General features: G+C 45.0%; 1 protein-coding gene across 3 annotated transcripts in view; it reads right to left on the minus strand.

Annotated features, from left to right (window-relative positions):
* The window catches only part of BBS2 (Bardet-Biedl syndrome 2), a 171956-nt gene that overhangs the window by 70632 nt on the left and 86368 nt on the right, over positions 1 to 14956 (minus strand). For all 3 annotated transcript variants that reach the window (XM_029608717.1, XM_029608716.1, XM_029608718.1), the window contains exon 10: positions 11660 to 11799. In XM_029608717.1, the coding sequence (XP_029464577.1) occupies positions 11660 to 11799 (140 nt within the window). The remainder of the gene's footprint in view (positions 1 to 11659; positions 11800 to 14956) is intronic.

Below are 14956 nucleotides of genomic sequence, written 5' to 3' on the forward strand. Positions count from 1 at the left end.
GCCTAAGCAGAGAACCGAAGGGTGAGCTGCTACACCTGCTGGAGACAGACAAATACTGAAGGGTTACAGGATAGGCTCTGAGTTTTAGTCTGTCTCCACCTGCTGGAAAGGAGGCTCAACCCACAGTCTGGACTGATCCGAGTACGTACAGGGAACTGGAAATTAATATATCTGTTTGTTCTAAATAATATTTCATCCAGTAGCCTTTGGTGCTATACTACATACTGTACTCTATTTTAGGTGACGAATTAAGTTTATTATTAAGATTTGATACACAGAAAGACAAAGCATATAGCATGTACAAATAAGAGAACGTGCAAATGAATATCATATTGGGCTAGATTTAAGAAATGAGCAAAAGTAGGGTACAAAAACAGCAAGTCAGTTTTAAATAGCATTTTTTGCCTATTGTCTTACTGTAATTTCTGAAAAAGAAAATTGTATACGAGAAATTTGTGTAAAAAGTATTTTACATTTGGCCAGCTGTGGGAGGGTCTAGTGACCAGCCGCATTCATTCCTAAGACGCCATCTGCTCTCTGATGCAGCACACATGCCACCGATGGATGCTGCCCGTGGCCTGCCTTAGGTACGCGCTTGCACATACAATCTCTTCTTTAGGGCTTCTTTAGAATTTTTTAGCTCAGGTGAGGTTTTAGTTACAGGCACTTGGACTACTTTTCTTATTATTGGAACCTCACTGTCGGGATGCCCTAATTCTAATGCAACATTATTATCCTTTGAAGATAACTCTCTCCGAAACATGTGCTGCTGAGTGACTGTCGGCTTTCCCCTTTGTTCTAGTTTAAAAGCTGCTCTATCTCCTTTTAAAGGTTAGCGCCAGCAGTCTGGTTCCACCCTGGTTAAGGTGGAGCCCATCCCTTCGGAAGAGACTCCCCCTTCCCCAAAAGGTTCCCCAGTTCCTAACAAAACTGAATCCCTCTTCCTTGCACCATCGTCTCATCCACGCATTGAGACTCCGGAGCTCTGCCTGCCTCTGGTGACCTGCGCATGGAACAGGGAGCATTTCAGAAATGCTACCCTGGAGGTTCTGAATTTAAGCTTTCTACCTAAGCGCCTAAATTTGGCTTCCAGAACCTCCCTCCCACATTTTCCTATGTCGTTGGTGCCCACATGAACCATGACAGCCGGCTCCTCCCCAGCACTGTCTAAAATTCTATCTAGGTGACGCGTGAGGTCCGCCACCATCGCACCAGGTAAGTATGTTACCAGGCAATCCTCCTGCCCACCAGCCACCCAGCTATCCACATTCCTAATAATCGAATCATCAACTATGATGGCCAACCTAACCCTTCCCTCCTGGGCAGTAGGCCTTAGGGAGATATCCTCGGTGCGAAAGGACAATGCATCACCTGGAGAGCAGGTCCTTGCTACAGGATCCTTTCCTGCTGCACCCAGTTGATGCTCTCCAATCATGAGACCTTCTTCCTCCAAGGCAGCACCAGGGCTGCCAGTCTGAAGTTGATAATAGAAGGACTAGGGGCACTCCATGAAGTTAGCATGTAGCACATTTAAAACTAATCAGAGAAAATTCATTTTCACTCAACGCATAATTAAACTCTGCAATTTGCTGCCAGAGGATCTGGTTAGTGCAGTTAGTATAGCAGGGTTTAGAAAAGGTTTGGATAAGGTCTTGGAGAAGTCCATTACCTGCTATTAATCAAGTTGACTTAGAAAATAGCCACTCCTATTACTAGCATCAGCAGCATGGGATAAACTTAATTTTTGGGTACTTGTAGCATGTATTGGCCACTGTTGGAAGCAGGATGCTGGGTTTGATTGCCATACTTGGTCTGACCCAGTATGGCAATTTTTTACGTTCTTATATTCTTAAGTATAACCTGTTGATTCACAAACCTCAGTAAGGAACAAGTAAACTTACATAATGACATCTCAAACTAAACAAAAGACAACATATCTGCTTATGTAGCAGTGCCCACCCAAACTGATGCCCATGCAAGTCATCTCAAGAAACACTGAACTCCTTGTGCTTGTTGCGCTCGCTGACTTCAAACCTCCGCAGCCGGCTTCCCTCACCTTTCGAAGCAGGAGGCCCACTCCTGCCCGTCCATGCACAGCCCACCATGCCACCAGCTCCGCACACAGGTCGTGAGGCAGGGAGCCGGAGCTGCTGCCTCTGCCACAGCCAATGCCGACTCACCCGTCGGCTCCCTACGTGCACGCTTCTCTCCTCCCAACTTAAAGGGCCAACTGCAGGAAAGTTCCCCGCGGCCCTCGCTGATCACAACAGGCTGGGGAACTATATAAAACCAGCCTTGCCGCTTCCCCCTTGCCTCAGCAACAGGTCCCTCTCTGCTAGAGTAGCTGGTTGCTCCTGACTCCATGCTCCTGCTCCGGTTCTCCGACTCCGTGGACTGCTTCTCTGTTTCTGACCTCGTACGCTCTCTGGATTTCGCTCCGCCTGCTGCCTGCCTTGACCTCCTGCCTGTTCATCGGTTCCTCCCTGCTTCCCACTTGCCCTGACTTCCTTCTGGACTCTGTTGCTCGCCACTGGCCCCTACCTCTGGTATACCCAACACAGTTTTGTCTGCTGTCTTCGTGGGATTCGTCATCAACCGGAGACCTGCACATAAGTCCAGCCGGCCCTGGTACTCAAGGGCTCAACCTGCGGGGAACATGGGCTATTGGTGAAGTCCTGTTGGATCTCCACACCAACCATACCCACCTCCAGACGACGAGGACTTGCAGGAGGTTCCCTCCTGTAGATGGCGCCAACCTCGTCTCGGCTCAGGGGTCCACCAACCAACAGTGCTGAGCCACTAGGTAGCAAAGGCCAAGGAAAAGAGATATGCCTTCAGTTATTTCCTGAACTTCAACAGGTCATTCTCCCTTTTTAAAGCCTCCGGAAGTTTGTTCCAAAGAACAGGTCCTGCCACCCCAAAAATGCCTTCCTGTAATTCTTTTTATCTTATTGATTTATGGGATGGTACCTCCAATAAATGTTTCTCAGAGGAACATAAATTCTGAGGATGAGTATAGCACACCATATGATTAGACAGACATTGAGCAACCAAACCATGAACAGCCTTAAAGACTAGAACTAAAATATTGAAACTAATGTGCCAGTATGTTGGTAACCAATGAAGGCTGACCAATACAAGAAAATATGGTCATGCCTAGAACACCCAGAAATTTTTTTTTGTATTAATAATAATGATATTTGTGTCCATACTGCTAACCTGCCACCCATGTACGAAGATGCTAATACACTTATCATGCATACAACCACCTCGGAGTTGAATAGGCATGTAGTTGATTTCAGGACCTTTACACTGTACAAAAACTTCTGCAGTGTGAGGCACCAATATTATGGTATCAATATTACATTTGGATAATGAATTTCCAAGTAAGCAAGAGCCAGGACTGGAATCTAAGTGTCCTGAAAATGGATCTGTTGCTAAAATAGCTCGACAATTGCATTTTATTTATTTATTTTAAAAAAACATTTTATACCACTTTAGACCAAAGTGGTTCACAGTAAAACATTCATAAACGTAAGACTGACAAGACAAAACAAATTCATCATCTACATAAAATGACATCAAATAGCAAAAAATATCTCATTGGAATATTTGACTACCTTAAAATCTTACTTGCAATTAAAGATCAAAACAGCACAGACAAAAATTAAACGCTAGCTGAAGCAGCCAGGTTTTAAACCCTTTTAAAACTAAATTACAAATACCAAATTCTGTCAAACGAGTCAATAGAATGTTATGGTCAATGGTATCAAAGGCAGCAGATATGTCTAACAGTACCAAGAAGAAACTTTGACTGAACTCAAAAACCACGCAAAAATATTATCTGCTCAGGAAAGTAAAAGTGTTTCAAGTGTATCTATTTTTCCTAAAGCCATATTGTCTAGGGTGAAGTAAAGAATTGTCCTCCAAGTAGTCACATAGTTGTTTATGGACTGATTTTTCAATAATTTTGGTGAGACAAGATAAATTGGAAATGGGACAGTAATTAGTAGGATCCAAAGGGTCCATCTGATTATTTTTAAGAATAGGAGTTACTGATACCTTTTTTAAGGAACCAGGTATCTTACCTTCCTCCATGGATAAGTTGACAATTTTCGTGACTGATGGAGAAATACCCCTAATGGAGATGCCCCAAAATCTTAGCACAGGAGACTCTCACAGTCCTTGACTACTAGCATATAAAGCAACATTTTGTCAAAGTTGATTAGCTATATAATCCCACCAATAAAACAAAACATTAAATTCCTGCTGTCTCCTGACCTGTAAGGCCATTCTGTGCTCTCAAGCAAAGGCCCAGAGATCAGAAGCCATGAAAGACTTCATCAGCTTAAAACAATTTCAAAGGTGGGAAGCCTTATGAGAAATTACCATCCTTTTACAATAGACTAGAATGGTTTACAGGATAAAAACATGAACAATATGTACAAGTAAACAATTTGTAGTTCCATTAAGCTAAAACAAAGAAAAAAGAAAGCTACACAGGAAAACAAATACATTTGTAAATATAAATAACCATGTTTCTTAAATGCCTTAAAATCTATTTGAATCTTTAAAGATTCATTTTCCAGAGCGTCAGGCCAGCTATTGAGATAGCTCTCTCACAAACTTCGCAAAGGTGTTCACTGCGTATAGATGGAACATCTAGTAGACCTCTGGTGGCCGATCTAAAAGTACATAAAAGTGAAGGGATGCACCAAACCAAATAGTGTCTTTATTAGAAATGATTTTATGAATTAGTGTCAAAACTTTGCAATATATGTGATATTGAATCGGCAACTAGTGTAGGGAATGAAGGACAGGCGTTACTGTATATGATCATACTTTCTTGTACCTGACAAGATGCGAGCTGTGGAGTTTTGAAGCATTTGTAGAGATTGTAAAGAACTAGCTGGGAGGCCTAACAGTAAGAAATTATAGTAATCAATATTAGTGAATATGAGAGTCTGTAAAACCATGTGAAAATATTCCTGTTCTAATAGAGGTTTTAGATGTTTCAGCATTCAAATCTTGCTATATACTTGTTTGATAACTGACTGAATATGGCAAGACATTGACTTACTGAGCTGAAGAATGAAATTTTCTTTGAATCAAATTTAAGGTCTTGAGGTTGTAGAGCATACCTTGTGCTTCCTGCATTCAAGGCTCTAATGCACAACTGCCAACAGAGCATCCTGCTGCTGTTGGGGCAGACGGTCAGCTACCTCCTGAACCTGCTTCCAGAGGTTATGGGAGGACTGAGTCATATAGAGTTGGTAGGAGGCGACCCAGGCTATACACATGGTGCCCAGAAAAACCTTCCTACCCAGCACATCCAGTGCCTTATGCTCTTGGGGAGCCGAGGCATGGGTCTGGGAGCATTTGGTCTTTTTCAGCATGGACTCAACCACCACCAACTAGTGGGGGAGCCAACACTTCTCAAAACCAGTAGCATGCTGGACCAGGTACACCCCCATCTGTCTTTCTATTTACAGGTGGAACAGTGAAGGGGTGTTCCCAAATCCTCAGGAGCAACTCCTTGAAAATGTCATGGATCGAAACAGCCACAACCTCCTTCGGAGCATCCACAAACTGGAGAACCTTCAGCATATTATGCCTAGCGTCCTTCTCCATCATTAGCTGGAATGGAATGGCTTCCACCATGGCCTGCACAAAACCAGCAAAGGTTAAGACCTTGGGTGGAGACCTCTGCCGTTCCTCTGGGGGAGACGGATCCAAGGGAAGGCCCTTGGAATCCTCCGAGGAGGAATCAGAGGTCTCATCAGCCAACTCCTCACTAACCTCAACTTAAAACACTTCCTCTATGCAAACGACATTCAGATACTGATCCCCATCAAAGAATCATACTCAAAAACCCTCGACTACTGGGAATCCTGTCACCTAGAAATCAAACGCCTCCTCAATAGCCTAAATCTAGTACTAAACTCATCCAAAACCGAAATATTACTCATAACTCCTGAGAACAGCAATCTCACCGCCTCTCCTCCAACCAACCCACAAACCACACAAGTGAGAGATCTAGGTGTGATAATCGACAATAAGCTGAACTTCAAAGCCTTCATCAATAGATCAACCAAAGACTGCTTCTACAAACTTCAAGTTTTAAAAAGAATAAGGCCCCTCTTCCATGCCAAAGACTTCAGAACCATCCTCCAAGCTATTATTTTCTCTAAGTTAGACTACTGCAACTCTACCTTACTTGGTCTCCCTTCATCATACACCAAACCACTCCAAATGGTACAAAACGCAGCAGCCCGTCTACTAACAAACACCAGGAAAAGAGAACATATATCTCCAGTTCTAAAAGACCTTCACTGGTTACCCATTCAATTCAGAGTTATCTACATATCCATCACCTTGATATACAAAATTATTCACCAACATACCACAATCGACCTACAAATTCCCCTCCGCTTACACAAATCCACAAGACCAACCAGAGAAGCATACAGAGGATCACTCCATGTTCCTCCTACTAAAGCCACATTCCACAGCACCTTAAGAGATCGAGCCTTCTCCACAGCAGGCCCATCTTTATGGAACTCCATCCCCCCTGATCTCAGAAATGAGCCATGCCTCCTAACCTTTAGGAAAAGACTCAAGACATGGCTGTTTAAGCAAGCCTTCCCGAACTCCAATTAACACGCCTCGCCCGCAAATATCCTACACAGCAGCTATATATATTGTTTAATGTATATATTGTATAATTGTATATAATTAACTTCTTCTATCTCTCTTTAATTCCTCCACCCCAGTTCAATAGTCCTTGTTAATTGTAACTGCTTCTCTTCATCACGTTTAATCTATGTTCGTTGTTATATCCATTGCACCCCTGTTCTATGTAAACCGACATGATGTGAGCTCTTCATGAATGCCGGTATAAAAAAACTTAAATAAATAAATCACCCCAGGGGATCATAAGGGGCATCGTCCTCACTGAACTGAGCCATGGATGAAGACCCAGGCCTGCCCCGAGGTCTAGGCATCGCAGGCACCGACAGCCCCGATGGACCCTCAGGCAGGTCCAGTAGAGCTGGCCACGAAGCAGGAAGGCCTTCCTAATCTGAGGAGCCATGAATGAGGACGACATTGGGTTGAGGAAGTGGCGGTTTCCCACGAGGTATCAATGGCTCCCGGGGCACCGGAGGCAGCTGAGTAGGGAGGATGCCAAAAAGAATATCGAGGCGCTCAAACAGTGGCTCCAGCAGGGAGGCCGCGGCCACCAGGGCCGGTGGAGGCACAGCCTCTATGCCCCGCAGAGCTCAATCCACCGCCAACTGCACCCTGCGCTCCAGCTCCTCCTCGAAGGTAGCAGATGCCAGAACTGGCTGGGCTGGAAGAGGGGTGGCATGATCTTCCTCGGAACCTCGAGGAAGGTCAGTACCCAGCACCAGAATCAGTGAGGACCGCTCCGCAGTCCCAGCATCGATGGAGGGCATAACCTCCTCACCTCGAGATGCTTCGGGGGCATCACGGTAAGAACCGGTGCCAGACCGAGCCCTTCTCCGTGTGCCAATGGCAACCGATGTAAACGCTTTCTCAACTTCCCACGTTGCTCGGCCTGGTCTTTCTCCAGTGCTGAGGTGGAAGGTGAAGATTTAGATATCCACGATTTAGAAGAGACCGAAAAGGCTTGATCCCCGTCCCCCTGCTCTTCTAGGGTCACCGGGGGAGGATCGGTGCCCATCGGTTCTCCCCTGATCCTTTAGTGAGATTTTCAAACCAAAGAGGACGATGAGTCCTTGTTGATCCATCTGTTCTGGAAAGAAGACTTGCCATCCTGGATTGTCCAGGCCTTGAACATATCGGAGGACAAAGGAGAAGGTTCTCGTTGTCTCACCCAATACACATAAAATAATTTTAAAATAGGCCACCTCCAGAAGCCCTCTCTCCCCATAAACTCAACCCGAAACTTTCACCCCACTCAGAGTGCCCCATACCTCTTCTTGTAGCTTGGAAATATCATTCATCATTTACAAATTAGTGAGGAAGGTGAGGTTAGGCTTTCTGAGCCTATATGCCTACTATGCTTTTTAAAAAATGTTTTGAAACTTGGGGGGGGGGGGGGAGAATCGGCCACAATGGGTAAAGGAAAATTGGTTCTTACCTGCTAATTTTTGTTCCTGTAGTACCAAGGATCAGTCCAGACCGCTGGGTTATGCCTCCCTTCCAGCAGATGTGCCACCTGCGATCCTTCAGTATAATCAATATCAAAGCAGAATGAAGTAAATTTAAACAACCAATGACTAGATCAAGAGAATTTAGCTGAACAATAACCTGTGAAAACTATGTACAGGACAAGAGTATGGACTGAAATGTTTCCATGGATAAGCTTGCTTGAAAATCTTCAGATTAGTCTAAATACTGCAGAGAGAAAAAAAACAAAACCAACCAAGCGGACTCTCCTGAACACTATACCCCTGGGCAGGCGTCTGGACTGATCCTTGGTACTACAGGAACAAAAATTAGCAGGTAAGAACCAATTTTCCTTTCCTTGTACATACCAGGATCAGTCCAGACCGCTGGGATGTACCCAAGCTGCCCTAAATGAGGTGGGTCCCGGAGAGTCCCGCTCGAAGACACTGCTGCCAAAAGAATCAACATCTGAAGCCCGGACGTCCAATCGATAATGCTTAGCAAATGTGTGCAAAGATTTCCAAGTAGCTGCCCTGCAAATCTCTTGTGGCGAAACATATTGGCTCTCTGCCCAAGATGCCGCTTGAGATCTGATCGAATGAGCCTTAAGACCATCTGGCACTTGCCGCCCATGACATATGTATGCCGAAGCAATAGCGTCCTTTCACCATCAGGCAATAGTAGTCTTTGAAGCCTTACACCCTTTCTTAGGACCGCTCCATAAGATAAAAAGATGATCTGACAATCAAAAAGCATTAGTCACTTCCAAGTACCGCAGAAGTATCCTGCGAATGTCCAGTCTCCTCAAATCCTGAGCCTGAGGAGAATTCCTATCCAAATCTGGAAAAGCTGGTAACTCAACTAACTGATTTACGTGATACGCCGATACAACCTTCAGCAGAAAAGAAGGCACTGTCCGAAGCGAAATCCCAGAGTCCGAGATTCGTAAGAACGGTTCTCCGCAGGACAACGGTTCTCCGCAACGGTTCTCCGCAGGACAACGGTTCTCCGCAGGACAACGCTTGAATCTCCGATATTCGTCCTGCGTCTGTAGGAGTTAGTAGCGGCCGCCCTAACTCCGAGGGTCGATACTTCAAATATCCTCTTGAGAAGAACCTCCAGCTTTCGATCCTGGAGGTCCCTGAGAGCTGCTCCTCCTGTTACCGGAACCATGGTGTGCTTGGTGATGGCCAACACGGCCGCATCCACCTTAGGGATCTTGAGAAGATCCAAGAACTCGTCCAGCAGTGGGTAAATTTTTCCATGGCCCTACTAACCCTTAGGGTGGCTTCAGGCGCATCCCATTCCCGGGTCATAAGCTGTAAAAGCATTGGATGGAAAGGAAAAGTTCTAGGAGGGGCCTGCAGGCCCGACAAAACAGGATCCCCTGAAGAAGGATCCGTCACCGGCTGCAGAGCCTGAATATCTAGTTCCTGTAGCACATGAGGAATCAAAGGGTCTAGCTCCTCCTTATGAAATAACTGGAGCACCCATGGATCATCCCCCTCCACCGGAGCGGCATTGTCAACATCATCGCTCGTACCCACTGGGGAGGGGTCCAGAAGCACAGACCCTGGAGGAGTGAAAGGCTCAGCGTCAGGAGCGGGCTGGGAAGGCCGGGTCCTAGGAGCCCCTTGATCCTCCGCAGGCCTGGGGATCTTAGCAGAAGGAGAATATTGCCCATCCAAGTCTGCCTCAGCTTCCATATAAGCTTTGTGAAGCAGTAAAATAAACTGAGAAGAAAATGGGTGTTCTCTCTTTAAGACCCCCCCGGAGGCACGGCAGGAGGAAGAGAAGAATCATGACCCAAATCGCGAGGCCTTTGGGGGCTTAACGTAGGCGGAGAAATCGGCGGGAAATCCCCTCCCCCCTCCCCCTGTGCATCTCAGCCCTGCGCAGCATCGGGGCATGAATCAGGCAAAATGGCTGCCATTCCTGTGCTTGTCAGGGACGGGGTTAGGCCTCTCCTTGTGAACTGTCTGACTGCGGCCTAAGCCACACGATCGCGGCAACGCTGATCTTTTCCCTGCAATCAGCAGCTGCGAAGGCCCCTCGCCCCTGGGGATACAGCGAGAGCAGAGGCCTTCGCGAGAGAGCCGCACTGCCAGCTCTCCACACGCTGCACATCGAGATCCTCATGGCATGGCAATCTAAGCCATAAGTAGAAAATCAGCTGAGTGAAGCAATTCACCCCCTCCGGAGCCCCGGGAGATTTCAGCAGGCTCGCTCTGTTTAAAAGGCTTATCCTTTGTCTTTTATTTATGTATTTATTTTTTCTTTTTCAGACCTACTCAACCAGGATAATGTACATCCCTGTGCTTAATATACAATTTGTAGCTCCCACCAGAGGAATTAAAATGTCTCTGGCACTGTATGGGGGGGGAGGGACCAGCCCACCGGTAAATTCCCCCCAACTCATTGGCTGTGTCAATATTCTCTGGGTATTAAGGCCAAGGGCAGGAGCCCAGCCTTGCCTGCTATTACAAAGTGATCTCAGTCTTCCCTTTTTTTTTTTTTTTTTTACTACTTACTACAAGTTGTCCTAGTCAAAGGTACTAAGGTTAGGATACCCCCTTCACTTATTAATCAATCAAATAAAGAATTTTGCAAAGGATCAGGACCGCAGGTTATGCCATCCTTCATTTGCTGGAGTCAGAGAAATACTGAAGGATCACAGGTGGCACACCAGGTTATCTGGGGGTGCTTTTCAGCTTTTCTCTGACTCCATCTGCTGGAAGGGAGGCATAACCCAGTGGTCTGGACTGATCCGTGGTAATACAGGGAACATTTGCTTTATTTCAGGGGGAGGGCAGGCCAGGCATGCCCGCTAAGTTGTTTTTTTTTTAACTTTGCATCACTACTTAATCAACTACATTCTTTGAATATAGCTTAAGATAAAGTTATCTGGGTAAAAGCTTAACTTTGAAACCTAACACAGCCAGTTAGATTTCACGGTTATTTGGCTAGGTATACCTAGATAACTTTATTCAAAGATATTTAGCGAGATGTTTATCCTGCTGAATAACCCAGATCATTTATACAGGCTACGATAAGTTATGCTTTTTACATTTGCCTGAATATTGAGCTAACTTGATTTTCTTTCTCTCATCATATTGTGGAATAGAGTTTTGGATATATGTTTTAATACACTTTTGTATACAAAAGTGTCCCTATTTTTTTTGTTTCATAATTCCCATGTCATGATGTTTGACTGCCATTTAGGGGCATATTTACTAACCTGTGTTAAAAAATACACATTCTACATCATTTTAACATGTGTTGCTTTGTGCGAGATTTACAAAATTGAAGTTTATTAAATCCCATAATGGCATCACCAATTAAGAAATCAATTCTGGTCTCCAAAACAAGCTCCCAGACCTCCTCCTTTCCTTGTATCTTATGAGAAAAGAGAGTAACATATCAGGAAAGATGCAGTTTACTACACATATTACAGAAGTTTTGTTCTTTCTTTCCAATTTGAAGCACACCTGCTCTTAACAAGTACCTTTGAATTCTCCTCATAGATCCGTAGCTCCAGAAGTAGATTTTGCTTTTTTTGACTGAGCTCCCGAACAAGCTCCTGCTCCACAGTAGTGTCCATTAGATTTCCCTTCATCTCTTGGCTGAAGGGCAGATATCCTCGTACTAAAGAAAATAAAAAATGCATTAGCACTGTATTAGCCCATTGCACCTCAAACATCAGATATGGAGTCCTTGCATGCCGTCTTAATATGAAAGCCGCCAGATTTCTCATCTGCCCATGAAATTAACCTCTAATACCTGTGAGTCTGTGTAAATCTGAGGCAGCAAGTTTACTTACTTGTAAATAGGGTGCTATGTAGGCAGTAGGATGATTTAGCCAAAACATATGTATGATGCCATCCAACAGTGCCAACACAAATCTAGTTCTCAAAGCATAATAAAGACCAGGGGTGGGCAATGCCAGTCCTCGAGAGCCACAAACTAATGGGGTTTTTAGGCTAACCAGAATGAATATGCATGAAATAGATTTACAAAACAACTGAGGCAGTGTGCATGCAAACCTTTCATGAATATTTATTAGGGATATCTTGAAAATTCAACCCATTTGTCGCCCTCGTGGAACAGAGTTGCCCACCCCTGGCAAAGACTTTACTGAGCATGCACTGGAATTTCTGATCATGTACACTGCCTCTTGAGCCCCTCAGTCTGTTCCAGAGCTTAAGCTTTAACAGAGCTATCAACTTTCCAGGGAGGCAGACAGGTAATAAGAATGCGTAATACATTCAGCTGTCTATGGCGAACTCTGCGAATAAATAAGCAAACTTGCTTTCTCTGTCAACAAGCAGGCATGAATTAGTCATAATACATAGGGAGTCCCAAGCTGAAGACTGCATTGTGGAGAAAACACTTAAAGAAGACTGGACCCCTACCAAGTGGAGCGTTCACTACTGGGTGAACAGGCTGTGCAGAACTATCTTTCCAAAGTTATTGTTACCTTATTTATTTATTTATTTATTTATTTAGGGTTTTTATATACCGGCATTCGAGAACGCAGTCCCATCATGCTGGTTCACATTAAAACAAGTGTGCATCGTAAACAAAACTAAAACAATGGTGCGGAAAAAGGCAGTTACAAATAACAGGGAGATTAGAACTTGGCAGAGAGAGAAGAGAAAGGACAGGTTATTAATTCAAACATGTAACGATAGTGTAAAATAATATAAAATTCAAACAAGAAGGTTAGTCATGGTGTATGTGAAGGTAAGGCTTGGCGTGGAAGGTAGATCAGTTTGAGTCCGGGAATGCTTGTGTGAATATCCATGTCTTTAGTCTTTTTTTGAAGGTTGAGATGCATGTTTCAAGTCTGAGGTTTGAAGGGATAGAGTTCCATAACGGTGGAATGGCTGTAGAGAATGCCCGATCTCTTAGTGTGATGTGTCTGGTAGATTTGGACGGTGGTACCTGTAGCAATCCTTTGTATGCATCTCTTGTTGGTCTTGTTGAATTATGTAGTTGGAGAGGGATCTGTATGTCGATGGGAGCCAGTAGGTGGATATTTTTGTATGTGGTAAGGATGGCCTTGTAAATAATTCTAAAGTGTATAGGTAACCAATGGAGGCTCTTTAGGATGGGGGTTATGTGATCCCTTCTCCTGGAGTTTGTCAGTATTCGTGCAGCTGTATTTTGTACCATCTGAAGCGGTTTAGTATAAGAAGCGGGAAGACCAAGTAGGATGGTGTTACAATAGTCTAATTTTGAAAAAATGATTGCTTGCAGGATGGGACTTGCCGTCCATACAGTAATGGGATGACTAAGTAACAGCTTTACTGATGTTTTCAATGGAAGTGTTCCTGAGATAAGCCACTGAAGTCGCTATGGTTCTCACTTAATGAGTTTTAAAACTGCCCATAATTTGTAAACAAGCCAGCCTATAACAATGCGCTGTACTGTCAGTTAACAAATTGGACAGAGATCATTTGGCAACTGCTTTTCCCGATCTATTGGGATCAAAGTACAAAGTAAGTGAACAGTTGAGAAGCTTGATAGTGAGGTTAGGTCCACTTTAGGTAATAAGTCAGGGCTCCCTTACAGTCCAAGGAGTGAAGAACCTGATCTCCTTTGTGTGCATTTGATCTTGGAAAGAATGCAGGTAGCACAATTTCATTCAATGCAACAACTGTAGTGATTATGTCCCAAGGCCTATCATTTGGAGAATCAAAGGTTGTCCCTTTTACCTTCAGTTGTCCGCAATTAAAATGGAGCTGATTCATCTAACGGAAGAATTATCCAGGTTTCAATTAACCTCTTCCTTCAACTACCCAATATCTCTCGCCCATCTCCCACAGAGGTTTCAGAAACCCTGAAAATGATTTACAGTGGGCTCTAGTAGAAAAAAACATGTGACAAACAGACTCTTTCCCCAACTTTGCAGCATCCTGTGCATCAACCCCCATTCCCACAGAGATGTCGGACATCCAGGATTCAAAAACCCAGAAACAAATGGACAACAGTGTGCTCTGGCAGAATGCCTGGGACTCCTAGGCCTGGAAGAGGATGAGGCCTTTTCTCCACGGGGTCACTTTGGGGGTGGCTTGGCATGGGCCAGTGCTCCCCCGGCATCGTCACCAGTGTCGTGCGATGATGACTGACGGAGCTGGTGGAGATGTTTCCCTCGGTGCTCAGTCCAGTCCTTCTCCTTCGCCAAGGAAGCAGATGATCCAGATGGCTTGGAACAGTCAGACGATGGAGAGGGCCGATCCCTGACACCCTTTTCTCCCCGAGGCAGGATAGGATGGGACGTGGATGGTGATGACGAGTCAGAGGGTTTTTCGCGACCCTTCGGTGTTGAGGTCCCTGACGCCGGAGTCAATGGAGCCGACTTTTTGGCACCAAAAAGCTGCTCCATTTTGTCCAGCTGGGAATGACGTCCCATAGGAGTCATCTGAACACAGTCGGGGCACCCGCAGTCGTGGGAAGCCCCCAGGCAAAGGATACAGACCTCCTGCAGATCCATGAAGGACATGGTCCTCGGGCACTGGGGGCATTTCCAAAAACTGGTCAATGCCATAAAAAGAAGCCGGTGGGCGATCGATGGACAACGGCCATCGGGAGGTGACACGCTCGGGAATCAACTGCGAAGAACAGGAGAAAACGTACCTACCGAGACGGTGGAGGGAAATGATAGCGGGAGGGACCCCGCACGGAAGAAAAACAAAGAAAAATCCTGATGAAGAAGTACATTAAAAAAAAGTTTTGTAGAGAACTCCTAATTCAATGGCAGTTGCTTCGCGGAAAAAGCAAGACTGAAGAGGGACCCCGT

The sequence above is a fragment of the Rhinatrema bivittatum genome, chromosome 7, assembly GCF_901001135.1.
Source record: "Rhinatrema bivittatum chromosome 7, aRhiBiv1.1, whole genome shotgun sequence".
In the NCBI taxonomy this organism is placed as follows: Eukaryota; Metazoa; Chordata; class Amphibia; order Gymnophiona; family Rhinatrematidae; genus Rhinatrema; species Rhinatrema bivittatum.